Here is a 20,566-nt window from a genome sequence, read left to right as displayed (position 1 = left end):
TTTTGGGGGGTTGAGGGGTCTTTATTCCATCCCAGGTTTTCTAGGTTTCAGTTCACTTTTCTTAAGAACTGCACGGGTACGGCAACCAGACTATGAGCCCCTGCTGCCATTCAGACCCCCGGGTACCCTCAGGCTGCTGCAGTGTGCAACTGCCTGTCACACTCATGTGTCATTTGTCTTGCCTCCAGCACGCCATCCAGAGAAGCGCCTTTGATCGCTGCGCCAGTGCTTCACAGTCAGGTGGCACTTTCTCTATTGCCAGTGGGCCCAACCTTACCCTTTTGGTAAGGCAGCTTCTGTTTTTCTACAAGCAGAATGAAGACTCAAAACGTTTGGTAAGTATTGCCTACACTTCCACTTATCGTAGTTTATGTGTTTTCCAGCGGTTTTGTTTGTTTGTTTGTTGTTTTTTAGTGGGGTCAGCTAACCCTCCAGCTAACCCTAATGCCTTTGTGAACTTCCCTCAGCCTGCTATATCATAGGTCATCTTTGTGGTGATGTGCTTTACCTCTTAAAGAGAGATCTAAATTGCCAGTAGGTTTTTTTTTTCCATTTTTAAAATTATGATACATTTCAAATGTAAAAAAAAATAGAATCATATATTGAACCATCCACCGTGTACCCAGTACTGTGTCCATAGTCATCCATGCCTATCTCACCCAGAGCCCTCCATACCTGTGCCTCCCTATCAGTCAGCCATCATAAATCTTATAGCATATTATCTGTAAATACTTTAAAACTCTAACTTATAGGGTCTCGTTCTTGAAACATCCCAAGTATGACTGTAGTACTGTTAAATTTTGTAGGCTTTTGAAACTAATGGTGATGAGGAATGGTGTTTGAAAATAAGGATGGGTGTGTAGATGAATGAACTTTTTAAAATGCAACTTGTTACTGTGTCCCATTTCTCAGAAAATATTAAGAGGTTCCTATGTAAATTATTAGGTTAAATGTGTGTTTATTCTTAGGAATTCTTCTTTACTTGTAATAAAAATTTCAAATTATATTAAAAGATGGTATACAGGGATCCCTGGGTGGCGCAGCGGTTTGGCGCCTGCCTTTGGCCCAGGGCGTGATCCTGGAGACCCGGGATCGAATCCCACATCGGGCTCCCGGTGCATGGAGCCTGCTTCTCCCTCTGCCTGTGTCTCTGCCTCTCTCTCTCTCTCTCTCTCTCTCTGTGACTATCATAAATAAATAAAAATTAAAAAAAAAAAAAAAAAAGATGGTATACAGGGACGCCTGGGTGGCTCAGCGATTGAGCATCTGCCTTCAGCTCAGGGCATGATCCTGGAGTCCCAGGATCGAGTCCCACGTCGGGCTCCCTGCATGGAGCCTGCTTCTCCCTCTGCCTGTGTTTCTGCCTCTCTCTCTCTGTCTCTAATGAATAAATAAAATCTTTAAAAAGAAAAGATAGTATACAATGAAAAGTATGTCTTCCATACTACAACCATACATACTGGAAAGATTCCCCATAAGAAATATAAATACACAAACACTTTATTGCTTATCTGGTGTTTGGCTTTAAAACCCAACATTCTGGGATCCCTGGGTGGCGCAGCGGTTTGGCGCCTGCCTTTGGCCCAGGGCGCGATCCTGGAGACCCCGGATCGAATCCCACGTCGGGCTCCCGGTGCATGGAGCCTGCTTCTCCCTCTGCCTATGTCTCTGCCTCTCTCTCTCTCTCTATGTGACTATCATAAATAAATAAAATTAAAAAAAAAAAAATAAAATAAAATAAAACCCAACATTCTTTCCTGAGTTGGGCTAGCCTGGAACCTGGGAAGAACTTGCCATAAACTAGAGACAGTCTAGAGAGGCAGTGAAAGTGGCTTCATTTGCTCATTCTAGACTTTCCTTAAGTACAGGCTGTCTTCAGGCCTTCTATCTGAAGTTCATAAGAAAATGAACCAGAGAAGTACTGTAGTAGATAATCAGGCTTGCTCTCTGGGACAGTCCATTGCCACCTTCATGTAGTCTAGTCTTACAGATTGAGAGATTGCTAAGGAGCACAGACATGCAGGTGCTGTGGGAGGTGTTGGTCATTTATGCCTCTCCAGAGCACCCCATTCCTTTGCAGAACTGCTCCTGCATGCTCATGTGTAAGGGCCAGTCCACAGTCCCCGCGTTACTGGTTCAGCAGCCATTCATTCATGCATAGTTTGGGGATGAATATGTGTTTGTTGCCAGGCCTTAGGCCAAACACAGCAAATTGCTCATGTGCGGATTCTGAACTCCTAAATAAAATTAAATGTCATCAAACCTGGTTAATAGAACAGAAGTGTGGGATCCCTGGGTGGCGCAGCGGTTTAGCGCCTGCCTTTGGCCCAGGGCGCGATCCTGGAGACCCGGGATCGAATCCCACTTCGGGCTCCTGGTGCATGGAGCCTGCTTCTCCCTCTGCCTATGTCTCTGCCTCTCTTTCTCTCTCTGTGATTATCATAAATAAATAAAAATTAAAAAAAAAAACATTAAAAAAAAATAGAACAGAAGTGAACTCAAATGTTTATTCAGTTTGCAAACAAAAATGCAAGAACAACAAATTAATCCTGTGTAGGGAAAGAGTCTCCCTGCTCCAGTCTTCATACTCCCTAATTACCCCCTAGGAGCCAGCATGGTGCCACTTTTATGTTTTTCTAAGACATTATATGCAAAGCTAGGTATATACTATGCCTTCCTCATTTCCTTCCTTTATTTACTTATTATTACTATTATTACTTTAAATATAGTCTCTGATAAAATAGTATACTCTGATTATATTTTCTTTTGTGTTCAGGTTTATTTAATTATTTCAGAGTTCATGATTGCCTCACTTTTGTTTAACTTCCTTTGAGTTTCTTGATAAAGTTGCCTTCCACTTTTGACAGTACTGTAAAATGCTTCTTAGTATAATTGTCCATGATTAAAGATGTCAGGTAGTCAGAAGCTCTGTTTCCCTGGAGCTAGCCTTCTTGGATTCTAGGAAATTTTTGTGTCATTATCTTGGAAAGGTCACTTGCTTTGCTTCAGTTTTAGATCCTCCCTCCTGATTCCATTATGTTTTTGCTTTCTTGATTTACTCCCTCATTTTATTGGTACATATCCTCAGTTGACTTCCTGAGAAATAAGGTGTTTTTAAAACTTTACTCATCTGCATTTAGTAAATAACAACAAAAAGTTAGGCCAAATAAGTGTTTAATGTAGTGATCATACAACTTTCTGGATGTTGTTGGTACATTTTTCAGGGTTGTAAAATACAGAATCAAAACTCAGTCTGGGGGCCCATGGGTGGCTCAGTTGCTTCAGCATCTGACTCTTGTTTCTGGCTCAGGTCACGATCTCAGGATTATGAGATCAAGCCCCGAGTTGGACTCCATGCTCAGCTTGAGATTCTTTCTCCCTCCTGCTTTGCCCTTCTCCTTTGCACACTCTCTCCCCCCTCCGCCCATCTCTAATTAATTAATTAATTAATTAAAATCTTCAAAACAGTCCAGAGAGTGTTTAAATATCACTACTGCTTTGAGTTTTTTAATTTCATAAAGCAACTTGAAACATAATTACTAGATTAACATATTGACAGCCTTATTCTTGAAGTTCCTACAATTGCCCTTTAGATTTTGATAATGTTTAGTTACTGTTTTTGCTATTTTTATTTGTTAAGATGGTTTGCAATTAGAATGAACTGCAATATACTATACCATCAGATAGTATAGATAGTATTGTATCCTGTTGATTCTTGAGAAAAATATGGGCAGGGTAGCTCCATACACCTCAAGAAGAAAGCTTATGTATAAGCAAATTCATATTTGGAATGGGTCATAGAGTTCTTTCCACCCAACCTAGGACCTATTGTAATTTGTTTTATGAAACACTTTTGCATTTGTATTTCGTCTGATAACATTTTATATGAAAGAAGTGCTGCTGTCAAAGGAGAAATTCCTGAAAGATAACACGCAAAGAAAAGATTCTGTGGCATATTTGCAAATAGCCACTTTTAAGAGGCTGTGTTAATTTTAACTGGTTCTAAATGAGTCTTATGAAATTAACAAGTAAGTAACAGTTGGTTTTACAAAAATTATAGCACAGAAAATAGAAAAGATTCGTTGTTGAGTATTGAGTTTTCAAAATCACTTATGGTAGCTACGCCCATAGCAGATAGGCTTCCTGGGTGCAAGTTAGATATCTTACATTTGCTGAGTTCACTGACTAGTCATTGTGTCCAGGAGAATGGGGAGTTCTGGACACCCTGGCATATCCCTGACTTTTTTTTCCCTAACTCTACTGAGGCATAGTTGGCAAATAAAATTTAAAGATATTTAAAGGGTGCACCATAATGATTTGACATATGTTAGCATTATGAAAGGATCTGTCCCATCTCTGTTTCCTCACATATTATGTACCTGAGCTTTTACTGGGTATAATAGAGCTATATGATCACCTTTCCTACAAAAATTTCATAGGGAAGGGGAATATCCAGTAGGAAAGGATGCTGGAGACACAGAGGCAAAAGGTAAAGAAACAGAGATCCTTGTGTACCTCATGATTAATACTATATTTCTCATGTTTTTTTTTTTACTGTGGATTACTGATTTTTGAAAATGAATGGTTTTATTTCAGATTTATTTTATTTTATTTTTTTTAAGATTTATTTATTTATTTGATATATATAGAGAGAGTACAAGTGGGCAGAATGGCAGGCTGAGGGAGAGGGAGAAGCAGGCTCGCTGCTGAGCAGGGAGCCTGATGTGGGGCTTGATCCCAGGACCCCAGGATCATGACCTGAGCCAAAGGCAGATGTCCAACCAATGGAGCCACCCAGGTACCCCTTATTTCAGATTTAGATGAGTTTTAAGTGTACTTTGTTTTAGTAGTAAATTTAGTGATTTAGCTTACTGATGTACTATTTTAAGATGGAAAATCTAAGACAGGAGGTATATGTTACAATATAAAACCTCATTTAGAAGATTTACTTTTTATCATATTTTAATTATTTACCACTTAAGGAAATTTGGAATGTTATATAATATAAACAATAAGTTTTTTATGGATTGAGAATGATCTGTATGTTTTGCTATTTCAGATATGGATGTATCAGAACTTAATTAAACACAGCTCTCTGTTTGTCCAGCAGTTGGATGGATCTGAGAGACTTACGTGTTTATTTCAAATAAAGAGGTTGATGAGCCTCTGTTGCAGGTAAGTCAGCAGCTTATCAAAGGTGTGGAAAGTCTTGAGGAGCTCTTTAAACTTCTCACACTATGTTTGTGATCTTTGATTTATCTGTTCTCCCTCTATGATTGTGCATTTTTCATCTCTACAAACCCAGTGCCTGCATGCTATTTGGCACATAACAAGTTCTCCATAGGAAGTGTGCGAGACAAATGTGATTATTGTCTGGTCTATCCTCGAGTCATGCCTGTTTTCAGAGACATCTAGTACTAGAACAGACTGGCTCAAACACTTAACCATAGCAAATGAAAGTTGTTTGCAGGAGCTTGGGATAACATTTGCTATCCAGTAAGTATGTGAATACTTTTTGTTTGTTTGTTTTTTACAGGTTATTGCAAAACTGTAATGATGACAGTTTGAATGTTGCACTTCCAATGAGGATGCTTGAGGTGTTTTCATCTGAGAATACTTATTTGCCTGTTTTACAAGACGCTAGCTATGTGGTGTCCATAATTGAACAGATTTTGCACTACATGATTCAAAATGGTAGGTGGCAGGTGGGATTGGGGCTGTGCTTAGGTAGGATGTTGTGTCGGGTTTGAACACTTGGTCTGAACACCAAGAGTGACTATAACAGGGCACTGTTAAGGGAAGCACATGCTGGAAGCGCTGGTGCCAATATTGGTCTTCAGCCCTCCGCACCCCAAATGTCTTTACATTTTCCTGATGCTTGAAAATGAAGTAAATGAGTGTATGCTTCCAGAAACTCTTCTGGTTATGCATCTCTCCAGCAGCCAGTCCTCCCATGGCTGGGCAGCCAGCCGGGTCCTGAGTTGGTAGGTGTGGTGGTGCCCCAAGTACGAGGGAGATCACCAGAATGGCCTTAGTAGAAAGTCAGTCTTCACATCAGTTCAGTAGAGGAGAGCAAGATATTTAGTCTGAATTTTCTTACTGCCTGGCTGTAAATGCTTTTATGCATGGACGCTCTTCTGATAATGATTCTGATTATATAAAGTATAATAATCTAAATCTGAAATTCCTCTGAGGACACATTTGTGGCACTGTTCTGGAGAAAGACTATGAAATACATATGATATCTAAAACTTTTATGATGAATTAAGCAGTGTAAGACAAAAATTGAAAAATCTGACTTCCAGTGTTCTCACAGGTAAAAAGTCAAACACTCCAGGGCTTGGACTTCAGAAGTATTAGCATTTAAAAAATATGTATGTTATTGGTCATAAGAGGAGCAGTATAATTTATATCCACTATAGATATTTCTAGAAGGCAGGAGTCACTGGTGAAAGTGAAAAATAAGTTTCCTTTTGTTTTCCAGAAGTGATGGACTAATCTAGACTAAACCTCACTAATTTAATCCTCAGTACTAAAACTGTAAAAATTAAATTCGTATACATCGCAACTTTAGCATTTGGCTTAGGTTTAAAATAAAAAAAGAAACCTTTGTTGAAAAATTAGGGAGTCAACTAAAATAGAATTTGATCTTTTAAAAAACAAAGCTATGGTAATTAGAAATCATTCCTTGAATCAATGCATTATTGTGTATACTGATTTAAAGCTAAGCAATCCGTGAGTTTTTTTTCTTGTTTTCTAAAAGCATGAAGAACATAACTCAGAAATGCATTATTTTGAAATGTGTCTATAAGTAGAAAGTATGTCACAGTCTTGCAGTGAAAGTGCTGCTTTTGGCACCTTCTGTGGTGACCTGCAGAGTTATATCAGTTTCAAGTGTGCTGTCAGTATGTTTAAATCCATGAGTTCAACATATTTTTTAAAAACCAAAAACTAAATATTAGAGGATGCTGAAGAATCAAATGAAAACCATCACAGTATATGGACCTTACTTGGATCCTGATTCAGGCAAACTAGTTAAATAAAATTTATAGCAAGAGAGAGTTGGAGACTTGAACACTGACTAGATGCTTGTGATAGCAAGAAATTAACAATTTATTTTAGCTGTCATTAATGGTATTTTTAAGAAAAATAAAGTCCTTTGATGACACAATGAAATAATTATGTCTTAGATTTGCTTTCCAGCTTATGGAGGAGTGGGTGATGGGTACATGGAATTTATAGACCATTTCAGGGTACTTATGTATTTAACTTTTCCTTAATAAAACAGTAGAAGGGGTGCCTGGTTGGCTCAGTCTGTGGAGCATGTGATCTTGATCTCAGGGTCATAAGTGCAAGCCCCTCATTGGCTGTAGAGATTACTTTAAAAAATTAGTAAATTGGGGGAAAAAAGCCATTGTTTAGCTAGTAATTTTTTTTTTTAAAAAAAAAGGAAAGTTGAAGAAAAATTAATTTAAATTTGGACCTATGGAGATTTATAAAAAGCATATAAAAATTGATATTTTTTTCCCTCATTATGATTAAGATACCAAATTCTAAATATGTGTTTTTCCTTTCTTTTAGGGTATTATAGATCTCTCTATTTGTTAATTAACAGCAAGCTTCCATCAAGTATTGAGTATTCTGATTTATCTCGAGTTCCTATAGCAAACATTTTGCTAGAGAATGTTCTGAAACCATTGCACTTTACTTACAACTCCTGTCCAGAAGGTGCAAGGTGAGAATGGGATAATTTACCAATTGTGTAAATTCACAAGGTCTCTATCTAACAAAAACTTTTACATGGATGCTATTTTACATATAGAGTTAAGTCAAATTTTTACTTTATTAATGTGACTCAGTTTAAAGAAAAAGTTTACTATTTGTTTGGCCTGTACCCTAATATAAATGTATAATTCTAATGACCTGGTTATTTTCCTGTTCTAGTAGCTATTGAGGGATATAAAAACATGGCAGAATTTTCTCAATAGGGAAGGCCCAAAATCAGTTAGTTTCAGGGCAATTTAGTTGATATTGAATGCTGACCTTCAATTAATTTGGAAAATAATATTTTGAAAGTTAATTTTAATCAGTGATTTAATGAACAATATGTTTTGATGAAAACTTGCATTTTTCTTTTTCAGGCAGCAAGTTTTTAGCGCCTTCACTGAGGAGTTTTTGGCAGCACCTTTTACAGATCAGATTTTTCATTTCATCATTCCAGCCTTAGCGGATGCACACACTGTTTTCCCTTACGAGCCCTTCCTGAGCGCGCTGTTGTTACTGGAGAGCAGACGCTCCGGGACGAGCAGCAGGACAAGCAGCAGGGCACCGTGGCTCTTCTTCTTTGTCTTAACTGTTGGCGAGCAGTATCTAGGTATGAGATCCAACATGTGTTTTCCCTCACTTCCCATGTACACAGTATTAGCACATAGAAATCAAGAGAAGGGAATCTGGTGACAGTTGTATGTTGTCAAGGCTGCTTCTGCTGGGGAGTGGGGTGGGGGGGAGGGGGAGGGTTTCTTGGAAGAGTGCTCAAGGTCTCAGCAGTGTCCCCAGGGAAGGTTTCTGGGCACATAAAAAAATCCGATTCAGGGGTGTCTGTCAAGCTCCATTGGTGGAACATGCAGCTCTTGATCTCAGGGTTGTGAGTTCGAGCCCCACCTTGCATGTAGAGATTACTTAAAAAAAAAAAAAAAAAAAAAGCCTGATTCAGATTCATGTTACAAGGCCACACAGATTAGAAAGAATTTTGAGGTTGAATAGGAGAATTCCTGTGAGCACAGGGATGTTATCCCCATTTGTGCTGAACTTCTAATATGCACCTATCCTAGAATTATTGCATCTTTCTCTGATGTAGTTTAATACATACATCTATACATGAATTACTAGAATTTTGATAATAAGTTCTGATTGGAGATGTCTCTGAATATAAGAAAAATGATACCTGAGTTTTCCAGTTTCTGTTTAATCACTTTTAATGAAATATTACAACTGACTGTTTTACAAAGGGACCCTCTCTGAGGAAGGACTGCTGGTGTATTTAAGAGTACTCCAGACCTTTCTTTCTCAGCTACCAGTTTCACCGGCCAGCACGAGCTGTCAGGATTCAGCCAGTGACTCGGAAGATGAGGGTGAAGAGGCAGACAAGCAGCCAAGCGCTCCTGTAAGCTCCTGTGGGCCTGGGGGTCAGAGAACAGATTATACTGCACGCCACTCCATCTAAGTAATACATTAAAGGCTTCAGACTGCACATGGAGTCTCTTCCCTCTACTGCCACCCTGCCCTTCCAGAGATGACCATCCTGGCCACTGGGGACTGGGGATGCTCTTCTACCCAGGATGCACCTTCTCTTGCCCGTCCATACAACTATATGTGGGGATACATAGTTGTGTAGGTTTTTTATTCAGAGTAGGCCATGCTGTATATTAATCTAATTGTTACTTAGGAAGTTTTCCTAGAAGGGAAATTGTGTTAAGGTTAAAAAGTTCCTGGTTCTCACGAAGGGCCCTTACTGTGTGCCAAGCACTGTTGTATTTTTATTTTATTTTATTTTATTTTATTTTATTTTATTTTACTTTTTTTAATTTTTTTTTTAAAGATTTTATTTATCCATTCATGATAGACATAGAGAGAGAGAGGCAGAGATACAGGCAGAGGGAGAAGCAGGCTCCACGCAGGGAGCCCGATATGGGACTCGATCCCGGGACTCCAGTTTCGCACCCCGGGCCAAAGGCAGGCACTAAACCGCTGAGCCACCCAGGGATCCCCGCACTGTTGTATTTTTAAGAATTTATAGCAGCTTTATTGAGATACACTTGACCATGAAATTCACCCTTTTAAAGTGATGTTCAGTTGAGTGATTTCTCAGTATATTAACCTAACCATAGCCACCACCACTCTGGTAAAGCATTTTCATTGTCTACACAGAAACCCACACCCATCAGCAGCCACACCCTCCCCCTTCTTACCCTATCTTGTGAACACCAGGTAATGTCTCCTGTTAATTTTTGGCAGTTTTGTAGATGACAAAAGTTGTGATTTATTTGAAAATGAATTTTGAGTGCATGGTCACATATACTCTCTATGCCACCCCACGTTTTCTCACCTCGCCTGGTTTGCTGTGTATTTTCAAGGAATAAAAAGCTTTGTATCATACACACACAATGTGTGTGTCTTCAGTGATACCTCTTTTTCTTTTAATTACAGAACTGAAATAACTTGAGATATGGCTGTAATAAGTTTAAATATTTTGTTGTTGTTAGGAACCTACTCAAGAGGCTCAGGTTTTCCAAAGGACCAGAGGAAGTAAATCTTTAGGATCTTGTGAAGTGAAAGGATGTGTTAGTACTGCCTCTGATACAAATAGTTTGATTAGCAAAGTTTGTTTTAAAAAGTAACAATAAGAAGAAACAGATGAGTTGTTGCCCCTTACAGCTAGGGGAAGGGTTAATTGCAAAGGGGCAAAACTGAGTGTTTTGGTGGAAGCTGGAAATCTTCCATCTGTCAGAATTCAGAACTGCACACAAAAATGTGAATTTTTATATGACTAAAAAAAGTGGGATTCTATAGATGGAATGTTGAGAAAATTTTTGTTTTTAGAAGACACTTTTTTGGGCAGCCCGGGTGGCTCAGCGGTTTAGCACCGCCTTCAGCCCAGGGCCTGATTCTGGAGACCCAGGATCGAGTCCACGTCAGGCTCCCTGCATGGAGCCTGCTTCTCCCTCTACCTGTGTCTCTCTCTCTCTCCTCTGTCTCTATGAATAAATAAATAAATAAATTTAAAAATATGTATTTTTTAAAGCCCATAAAACTATAGATGAATATATGGCTTAGAGCTTTTTTTTTTTTTTTTATAGATTTTATTCATTTATTCATGAGAGACACAGAGAGACAGGGGGGCAGAGACACAGGCAGAAGGAGAAGCAGGCTCCTCTCAGGTAACCCAATGCGGGACTTGATCCCTGAACTCCAGGATCACACCCTGTGCTGAAAGTAGAGCTCAACTGCTGAGCCATCTAGGTGGCTCTGGCTTAGAGCTTTTAAAGTTTTTGAATGAAAGACTTTGACATGTAAACCATTTCATGGGTTAGGCATCCCATAAAGTCATTAAAATTTTTTTTTGATAAACCGCAAAAAAAAAAAAAGTATAGCTTGATTTTGTTACTTATATTTGTGAGAATTTTTACTATATTTTTCTTTCTTTATATACAAGGGTTTCAAGGTCTGTATTAATATATGATTTATTTCTCTCTTTCATTTTTTTTCTCTTCATTTTTCCTTTGCATTATCATCTCTCCCTTCCTGTCCACATTTGGGTTCAGAGCCATTGACACAGGTATAGGCCAGGTACTCACAGATTTGACTCCAAATCTCTTCTATATTTTTCTGTCAGATGTTTTGATGGTTGCTTGCATCCTGCCTCTTTTTTCCTATGATGATTATGTAGAGTCTAATTGATTAAATGAGATTTTTCCAGAGTCAAATTTCATATAAACTCTTAGGTTTCTATATCGGTTTAGTTCTGGTTTGTGTGTAATGTATTTTAAATAGGTACAGTACAAAAATAGTACCAACATACTTTTTTCCTAACTTCCTTTATTAGGTGCATCTTATTTACAGATTCATGTTTGGCAGATAGAATTCATTACTTTTATCTAAAGCAGTGTTTTATTTGGTAGATTATTATAAATTGCATAAATTATTACCAATTTAAGTTTCCAAACAGTGTAGTCAGCAATACCCAGTGTTGTGTATATAGTCTTATATATATATATACTTGGACATATATGTATGTGAAGAAACTATGTATCTTTGACTTAATACCCCGAAGAAGTAAATGCATAGTGTCTCAGTTCAGGTTTTATTCAGTAAATCGGATCTTTAGAGAAATTAATATGTAAAATATATCTCATTTGATTAAAAAAAATTAAGTTCTTTAATATGCTAATTTTGCTTTAACTATTATCTCCCAAATAATTTAAAATGGAAATTCTGTTAGATGATAAATTCTCACACATGTATGCTTACTTAGTACAATGGTATCTAAAACTGAAATGAATTTTTCTTAAGATGTCAATACTGAAAATATTATCACAAAAATCAGGCAGAAACAGTATTTATAGTTCTGTTATTCTAGGTAAAATTGGTGCCTAACATTGATAGTGACTGTGGATCTCTAGAGAATCTCGTATTACTTTAGTGGATGCATTTGGGGAGATACTGATTTGTCCATCATGATGTGGGTAACTTTTAGATAATGCCTATTTTGTATTTTCATTTGAAGTAATATCAGATTTTCTGTGTGTTTGTAGCATAGAGGCTCATTTCTAAGAAAGTATCATCAACTTAGACAAGTGTATCTGGTGTGTTTTAGGAGGATGGTCGACTGTCAGTCCCATACATAACAGAGGAGTGTCTGAAGAAGTTGGACACAAAGCAGCAGACCAACACTCTGCTAAACCTGGTATGGAGGGACTCGGCCAGTGAGGAGGCTTTGACTCTAATGGCGTCGATTGGCCATACACTCATGGTGCAGCATCGGATGGTGGTGCCCAAAGTCAGGCAAGTGTCCTTGGGCGCTGTGCACGCATGGCGGTCTGTTAACCCCAGACCCTGGGCTTGGTTTATGTCTTCATCTCTGATGGTTTTATCTGCTACTTTCTGGTAGAATATGGTGTAGGATGTTCATTCAACTCTTCAAGCATGTCCTGGAAAATGAAAATGTGTTTTTCTTTTCTAAATCAGCTGATAACTATTTGAATCCATCTTCCTAGCCAGTAATGTATTTTTCTCGAGTATCTTGGAAATGACAATGGAGTTTAGCCCTAACCCCCTTTTAAACATTGAACTCATGCCTGTGTTATATAGTACCAATATATCATACATCTTTTAGGCTTTCCCACAGCACTCTTTTCATCAGATCGCCCTCAGAACTTGAGCACTCTGAAATTTTTGATTTTCAAAACTTTGAAATAAACTTTTAAAAGGGACAAAACAAAACAAATTAGAATGTGGCTAGTTTGTGCTGAGGTGAGGAAGTATGATCATAGTGTTGAACTATTTTTCTCTCTCTAATTTGAGTTATACTTTAGTAGTTTCTTGAGAATTTGACAAATACTTAACAGGGTCCACGCAAAGATTCGTAGTAGTTGTGGTAGGAACAAAGGGACTGATGTTATACAGGCAACCTGCTGAAAGGCGCTGCCTCTTAATACATAGGTCCCGATTTACGTTATCCTAAAGAATCCTTTTCTGTCTTTATAAAATGCTTTCCCATAATGTGAAAAGAGCGGTTTCTCTTGTTCAGGAAGGCATTCTTTGAAATGAACTGTATGCAGAGAACACATCACCCGCTGAAACTACCTTGTAAACACTAATGCAGCCAACTAATCAGGTGCTCTCTTAGCACCCTGGTGTTTATTACTGTTGGAGGAAGTAAGATGTCCGTGAAACTGTGATCCCTCGATTAGGTAATTAGCTCTCTGGAGGCTAATTGCATTAGGGCAGGATGTGAGATCTCAGGATCATAGCAGCTCATCTAGGACCCTTGCTTTTATTGTAGCACAAAGTCCATCGCTTTGGATAGTAATTACTGGATTTAAATGCATCACTGCCCTCGTCTGAGGTTCACTAGTGAACTGTTTCCAAAAGGTGTTTAATGGGTAAAGGAGCTTTATATGTAGCCTTGATTTTATGAGTACAACACCTATTTCCTCTAAGAAACTACTCTAGGAATTTTATTTATGGTTTAAATACATTAGGTTTTAAGTATTTAGAATGTTTTCATAGCTCATGAAAGCAAGTAGGCTCCCTTTAACTGTGGTAGATTTTCACTGCTTTCAAGTTTGTTTGGATTTTTTTAAGGTATTTAAAAGATGATTAATAAATTCCAGGGCTGATGACCCCTGTCAGCACCTTTGGACCCATATAAATCCCTCTTACTTTCATGGTTGAGATTTGCCATTTTAATTTCTTCTTCACCTTTTTTTAAAGATTTATTTAGGGATGCCTGGATGGCTCAGCAGTTGAGCATCTGCCTTTGGCTCAGGGCACGATCCCAAAGTTCCCGGATGGAGTCCCACATCCAGCTCCTGTGGGGAGCCTGCACTGCTTCTCCCTCTGCTTGTGTCTCTGCGTCTCTCTCTCTCTCTCTCTCTCTCTCATGAATAAATAAATAAAATCTTAAAAAAAAAAAGATTATTTGTTGCAGAGGGAGAGGGAGACAGAGAAACTCCAGCAGGCTCCATACCGAGTGCAGAACCCAACTCGGGGCTCAATCCCAGGATCCTGAGGTCATGACCTAGGCTGAAATCAAGAGTTGGGTGCTCAACCAACTGAGCCACGCAGGCACCCCTGCAATTTTAATTTCAGTTTAACATTGATAATCAGGATGTATGAAGGAACATGGAGACTCCTTTTACATTGATAGGGAAGGAAGGGAAGCTATGGTACAATATGAATAATACCTACTTTTGTGTCAGAATGGTAGAAAAGGTAGGAATGTATGTTTGTATTTGCATAAAAAATCTTGGGTGCAGGCAGCCCAGGTGGCTCAGCGGTTTGGCACTGCCTTCGGATCAGGGTGTGATCCTGGGGACCCAGGATCAGGTCCCGCGTCGGGCTCCCTACATGGAGCCTGTGTCTCTCATGAATAAATAAATAAAACCTTAAAAAAAAATCTTGGGTGCATACACAGGAAATTCTTAAAACTGATTATTTACATGTCTAGCTGTGCTGGGGAGGTCAAGGGAAGAGGAGAGTATGGACCTTTCCACTGTATTCTGTATTTTTTTAAAGATTTTTTTAGGGCAGCCCCGGTGGCTCAGCGGTTTAGCGCCGCCTACAGCTCAGGGTGTGATCCTGGAGACCCGGGATCGAGTCCCACGTCAGGCTCCCTGCATGGAGCCTGCTTCTCCCTCTGCCTGTGTCTCTGCCTCTCTCTCTCTCCTCTCTGTGTATTCTCATGAATAAATAAATAAAATCTTAAAAAAAAAAAGTTGGGAAAAAAAAAAGATTTTTTTTAAAAATTTATTTGAGAGAGAGAGCGTGAGGAGAGGCAGAAGGACAAGCAGACTCCCTGCTAAGCAGGGAGCCTGACATGGGGCTTGATCCCAGGACCCTGAGATCATGACCTGAGCTGAAGGCAGATGTTTAACTCACTGAGCCACCCAGGTGCCTATCAGTGTATGTTTTTTGATATGGTTTTGAGTTTCAGATCATGTGAATTACTTAAATTTTAGAATATTAAGTAACAAATGAGTTGCCAGCTCCTTTTATGAGACAAAATTTGTAAATCTTGCCATTGGATTTTGTACTTTGAATAAATATTTGGATGTAGAATTACTTTTTCCTAAGAAAACATATTCACTATTTTTAAGATGAATGTTACATGATTGTATTGTGAGAGGGAAAACAAAAAGGCAGTGTCCCAGTATCCAGAGAACTAAACCCAGAAAGGTGGGCACTTAAGTGGACACTTGAAGGTGGCCAGTGTCCAGTGCTCAATGTTAACCCTGGCTAAATCCGAGTCGGGAGATAGTAGGTTAGCGTGTCATCGGATGGATTTGTGCTGTTCAGAATTGTTACACATAGAGCTGAGGACTTTTCCTTTCTGTTTCCCCCTTCTTCTGGCCACACCTTACCTGCTCTGCCAGGGACGGGGGGACCCCATAGGCCCCCCAAGAAGCCCCTAGCAAGCCTAGCCCTCCATGGCCAACCGCATGGCTGCTCTTCCTCTTCTCAAACCTCCTCCCCTGTTAGCTTTGCAGACACTGATCTCATGAATTCCCCATTGCTTTTGGGCTTCTCATTTTCCTCTTTTTCCTCCAAGGGCTCTTCTTTGTGTTTCAGTGTTTCCTGAACTTCTTTGAATTCTTTTTCTCTTCAGTTTCTTTGTTTTTTCCTACTCTATTGATTATCTGGGTGATAGAAGTGGTATCAACCACTTTCTGGAGCTCCAGACTCCTATTTAGCTGCATAACAGGGACCGTCCTCAGACCCCTTCTATACTTCCTAAGAATGAGTTTAGCATCTTTTCCCCAAACCTGGAGGTCACGCTGGGGGAGCCACTAGCAAAATTTGGCTATGTCACTTTAAATTAATTACACTTAAATGAAAGTACCAACCCAGTTCCTTGGCCACACAGCTCTCCACATTTCAAGTGCATAGTGGTCATGTGTGGCTGGCCAGTGGCTACCATATTAGATAGCACAGCATAGACCATTTCCAGCATCACAGAAAGTTCTGTTGGACAGTTTAAGCTTAGATCCGTTCCTTTCTTGGTAATTCCGCACATGCATTCAGTCACTGTGATAGGTGAGGGCTACATTTTTATACTCTATTTTTGCCAAACTGAATTGTCAGAAATGTAACCCTGTTACTTACTCCCTTGTTCAGACATCTGCCAAGGCATCCCCTTTGCTTTGAGGAAAAATTCACATTCCTTAGTTTATTGATTTGTTCTGCATCCTTCACTTATCAGGTGTTTGATTACCTCTCTGCCCCAAACGTGCTCATGCTGGCTTTCTGTCTCCCCTGTATCTCAGACCAGTACCCTTTTGCCTCTGCTAGACTCTGTCCAAAATGCATCTTCCCTCCTTGTCTTTCTTGGCTCAGTTGTCTGTTAGATTCATGCTAAGGTTATCATCTATTGGAGGCCTTCCTGAGTTATACACAGATTTCACCTGTAATTCCACTTTGCAGTGACATTTTCATTTTATGGCAGGCACTTCTGTTAGTGCTGACGTCGGGAGGGGGTGTACACCCTAGGTGCTAGGTGGACTTGTTCTTGGTGCACGCCTCTTCTGTTCCATGGATTTCTAAAACCTTTGAAATGGAGATTTAAAAGGTAGTGTTTAGGGATCACAAAGGTTGCTATTTTAATTTCCCTGTGGTTTCCTTTTAAATACATCAAATCACAAGGCCTCACAGATCAGTTTTATTGCAACATGTGCTTTGTTTTTCTATCAAAAACTAATAGAATGAGGTGGCTTAATTGTATTTTATGTTATTAATTGTGGTTTAGATAATTGTGTGCCTGGAAGCACATGGCTGTTGTCCCATCTGTTTTCTGAGCACTATCAAGTAATGGACATTTTTAAAATTCTGGTTTGCAAGTTCATGTCTGTAATCATTTGAGGTAGCATAATTATGCACATGGCTTCAGTGGAGAAAAACACAGATTAGTGTTTGTTTTATATTGCAGATTATCCTGTTCATATTTTTGTAAACAAATTTTTACAATTTTCTTTTGAAAATATTGAGACTAGGTACCTACAGAGAGAAATTTACTTTTTCCTGTGATTTCATGCTTGCTTTTTTTTTTAAGATTTATTTATTTATTTATTTATTTATTTATGTATGTATGTATGTATGTATGTATGTATGTATGTATGTATTCATGAGAGAGAGAGAGAGAGAGAGAGAGAGACAGGAGGAGGGAGAAGCAGGCTCCACGCCGGGAGCCCGACGTGGGACTCGATCCCGGGACTCCAGGATTGCTCCCTGGGCCAAAGGCAGGCACCAAACCGCTGAGCCACCCAGGGATCCCCCTTCACGCTTGCTTTTATTATCAATGTTATTTTCAGTATAATTAATACATTTGATTTGTTTTTGATTTGTGTTAGAATTTTCTATGATAGAGGCCAAATAAGATTTGTGAGCTTTTATTTTTTTTTAAGATTTTTATTTATATATTGGAGAGAGAGAGGAGAAAAAGAGAGCATGAGGGGAGCAGAGGAAGAGTGAGAAGCAGACTCTCCACTGAGCATAGAGCTCAATATGGGGCTCAATCGAGGACCCCCGAGATCATGACTTAAGCCAAAGGCACTTAACCAACTGAGCCACCCAGGCATCCCAGATTTGTGAGCTTTTATTTTTATTTTTTTAAAGATTTTATTTATTTATTCATGAGAGACAGAGAGGCAGAGACACAGGCAGAGGGAGAAGCAGGCTCCATGCAGGGAGCCTGACGTGGGACTCGATCCCGGGTCTCCAGGATCACGCCCTGGGCTGAAGGCGGCGCTAAACCGCTGAGCCACCTGGGCTGCCCGATTTGTGAGCTTTTAAATATTTTAATACATAATGATTTTATTATTAAATCTATTTTGACATCATATGTAGTTTATAAACTAATTGACAATTGTTAGACACATCAGATTAATAAAGTGGTCTTGATTTGGTCAAAGAAACAAGTGAGTTTTGAAACTTCTGAGAATTTTCTAAACATTTATGAGTGACAGCTGATTCACAGGAAACACAAGTGACCTTGAGAAAAGCAGCCTGTGTTGATCTTCATACGTGTATTTTTTAAGAGTAGTGTTAAATAAATAAATAAAACCACTACCAGTTTACACAGTTCCCTTTCTCCTGACAACTGCTTTTATTTAAAAATGAACAGATCTGTAAACTGAACTTTTCCATACTACAGTTTCATTAAAATGGGGAAAGTAACATTTGTTACATTGGATGTTTTCCTTACCATTTCTTAACACTGGTTTTCAGTTTGTGAAAAGAAATTCTTTGGCAAATTGCCTTAAACTGAAATATGTCTCAAAAATTTTATAATAGTAAAGGAAATTTATAGTGTATTTTTAATCTTGTATTATCTCAGAGGTGAAATGTTATATGTGTTTTTTAATGTTACTTTGTCAATAAAGTGATACAGCAGGAATACACAAAGTATTACATCTGCACTTTGGTCGGCTGGCTTGTCTTTTTCTTTTACCTGGGACACCTTCGCATACAGAGGAAGTGTCTAAGAATGCCTTTCCTGCCTATGTGTGCACTGCTCTCCTCCTCTGTGTTCTCTTTAATGACTTAGTAGTCCCTGCAGACAGCTGGCCTGAATTTATGACTCAGGTTGAAAAGGTTGCCCTTTACTAAGTAACTCATAGGGTTATCTCAGCTAAATAAAACTTAGTATATATAAAGAACATGTTACTTCTTTACTTTTTAGCAGTAAGGTTCCAAACTAAATAACCTTCAGTGATTTAGAAAAATGTTTAATAATTTATTTTATTTTTTATTGAGTGATGAATTTATGAAATACAGTTGTTTCAAAGGTAACCTGAGATACAACTTTTGAAATGTGTAGCTGTTAAAATGGTGTTTCAGAAATATATATATATTTCAATGTGGAAAGATGGTAATTATAATCTTACGGGGAAAACTGTCAGAATGTACTGGGAGGACCCATTTCTGTTTACATGTGTCCACATAATATCTGGAGGATTTATCCCAGAGCATTAAGTCTGGTTATTTTGGGATGAAATGTTGCTAATGCTCTTAGGCCATATTGTCGTGTTGCTCCTAGAAGAGCAGGGGCAGCTGGGTGGCTCAGTCAGTAAAGCGTCTGCCTTTGGCTCAGGTCATGATCCCAGGATTCTGGGATCGAGTCCCATGTTGGGCTCCCTGCTCCACAGGGAGCCTGCTTCTCCCTCTCTCCACCTGCCACTCCCCCTGCTTATGTTCTCTCTGTCAAATAAATAAATTAAATCTTAAAAAAATAATAAATAAATAAAACAGAGTGGAGAGTATCAGTTAAAAAAAAGAAAAAAGAGCAAAGGAGACACACATTGAAAATATATAATTTCTCAGTTTTTTTTAGATACTAAGTTTTAGTATTTATATGTAACAATTTTAAGAAATCTTATTGCTGTCAGTAAAATTATACTAGATAATGCAATTTTTAGAAGAACTCAGTTTCTTGATGAAAGAGAAATAAGACAAATACTACCTTCCAAAATTCTTTTGTGTTTTTCATAGCTTTCTTCTCTCTACGTCTTACATGTTGTTTCGGCATCCTTCATAGTATATAAAGGTCCGTAAAGGCAGGAAAGTCAAATTTAACACTCTCTGCGTGTTAGGTGTGTGGCCAGCATTTTCAGGGATGGTAGTACAGCTACCAGTACAGCTCTCATGTGCAACAGGGGAGTCCTTTTGTTTTTGGAAGTGGGAAGTTTAGGTGGGAATTTGCTTACACATTAATGACAGGGATTCAGCATGTTGGAAAACATGGTTTTTTAACATTTCTCTAACTACTTTTGAAACTCACCCAGTTGAGCTTTTTCATATGACTGAGTGTTGTGTTGTTACCTCTTTGTCCCAGCACGCACCTGTGACAGATCTAATGCACTCCTAGAATCACCATATGTCTGAGTGGCAACCCCATCACATCCCGATGAGCACAGATTGCTTGTGGCCTCTGTGGCATTGCAGAGCGGGTGGACCGAGTGTTCTGATATACTGTTTGTAGCTGAGGTTTCAGGATTCCAGGTCAACTTCACATACTCTTTCCTGCTCTCACTGGTTTGTAAATGACTATGCTTTTATAGCCATTTGGAAATCTCAAAATGCACCACACTACAATGAGATTGGATTTTTTATTTATTTTTTTAAGATTTTTAATTTTTATTTATTCATCAGAAAGAGAGAGAGAGAAAGAGAGAGGCAAGACACAAACAGAGGGAGAAACGGGCTCTATGCCGGGAGCCTGATGTGGGACTCGATCCCGGGTCGCCAGGATCACACCCTGGGCTGAAGGCAGCGCTAAACCGCTGAGCCACCA

At 38.9% G+C, this 20,566-nt stretch overlaps 1 protein-coding gene across 4 annotated transcripts in view; it reads left to right on the top strand.

Moving 5' to 3' along the window:
* UBE3C (ubiquitin protein ligase E3C) overlaps positions 1 to 20,566 on the top strand; it is a 126,215-nt gene that overhangs the window by 32,546 nt on the left and 73,103 nt on the right. For 3 of the 4 annotated variants that reach the window (XM_072776812.1, XM_072776814.1, XM_072776816.1), the window contains exons 4-10: positions 189 to 335; positions 5,060 to 5,175; positions 5,537 to 5,694; positions 7,582 to 7,735; positions 8,142 to 8,374; positions 9,009 to 9,163; positions 12,374 to 12,561. In XM_072776812.1, the coding sequence (XP_072632913.1) occupies positions 189 to 335; positions 5,060 to 5,175; positions 5,537 to 5,694; positions 7,582 to 7,735; positions 8,142 to 8,374; positions 9,009 to 9,163; positions 12,374 to 12,561 (1,151 nt within the window). The remainder of the gene's footprint in view (positions 1 to 188; positions 336 to 5,059; positions 5,176 to 5,536; positions 5,695 to 7,581; positions 7,736 to 8,141; positions 8,375 to 9,008; positions 9,164 to 12,373; positions 12,562 to 20,566) is intronic. The other variant, XM_072776813.1, reaches the window with a different exon arrangement.

This window comes from Canis lupus, chromosome 15, assembly GCF_048164855.1.
Source record: "Canis lupus baileyi chromosome 15, mCanLup2.hap1, whole genome shotgun sequence".
Classification (NCBI taxonomy): Eukaryota; Metazoa; Chordata; class Mammalia; order Carnivora; family Canidae; genus Canis; species Canis lupus.
Note: the sequence above shows the minus strand (reverse complement) of the source record. Positions and strands in the feature narration are given on the sequence as shown.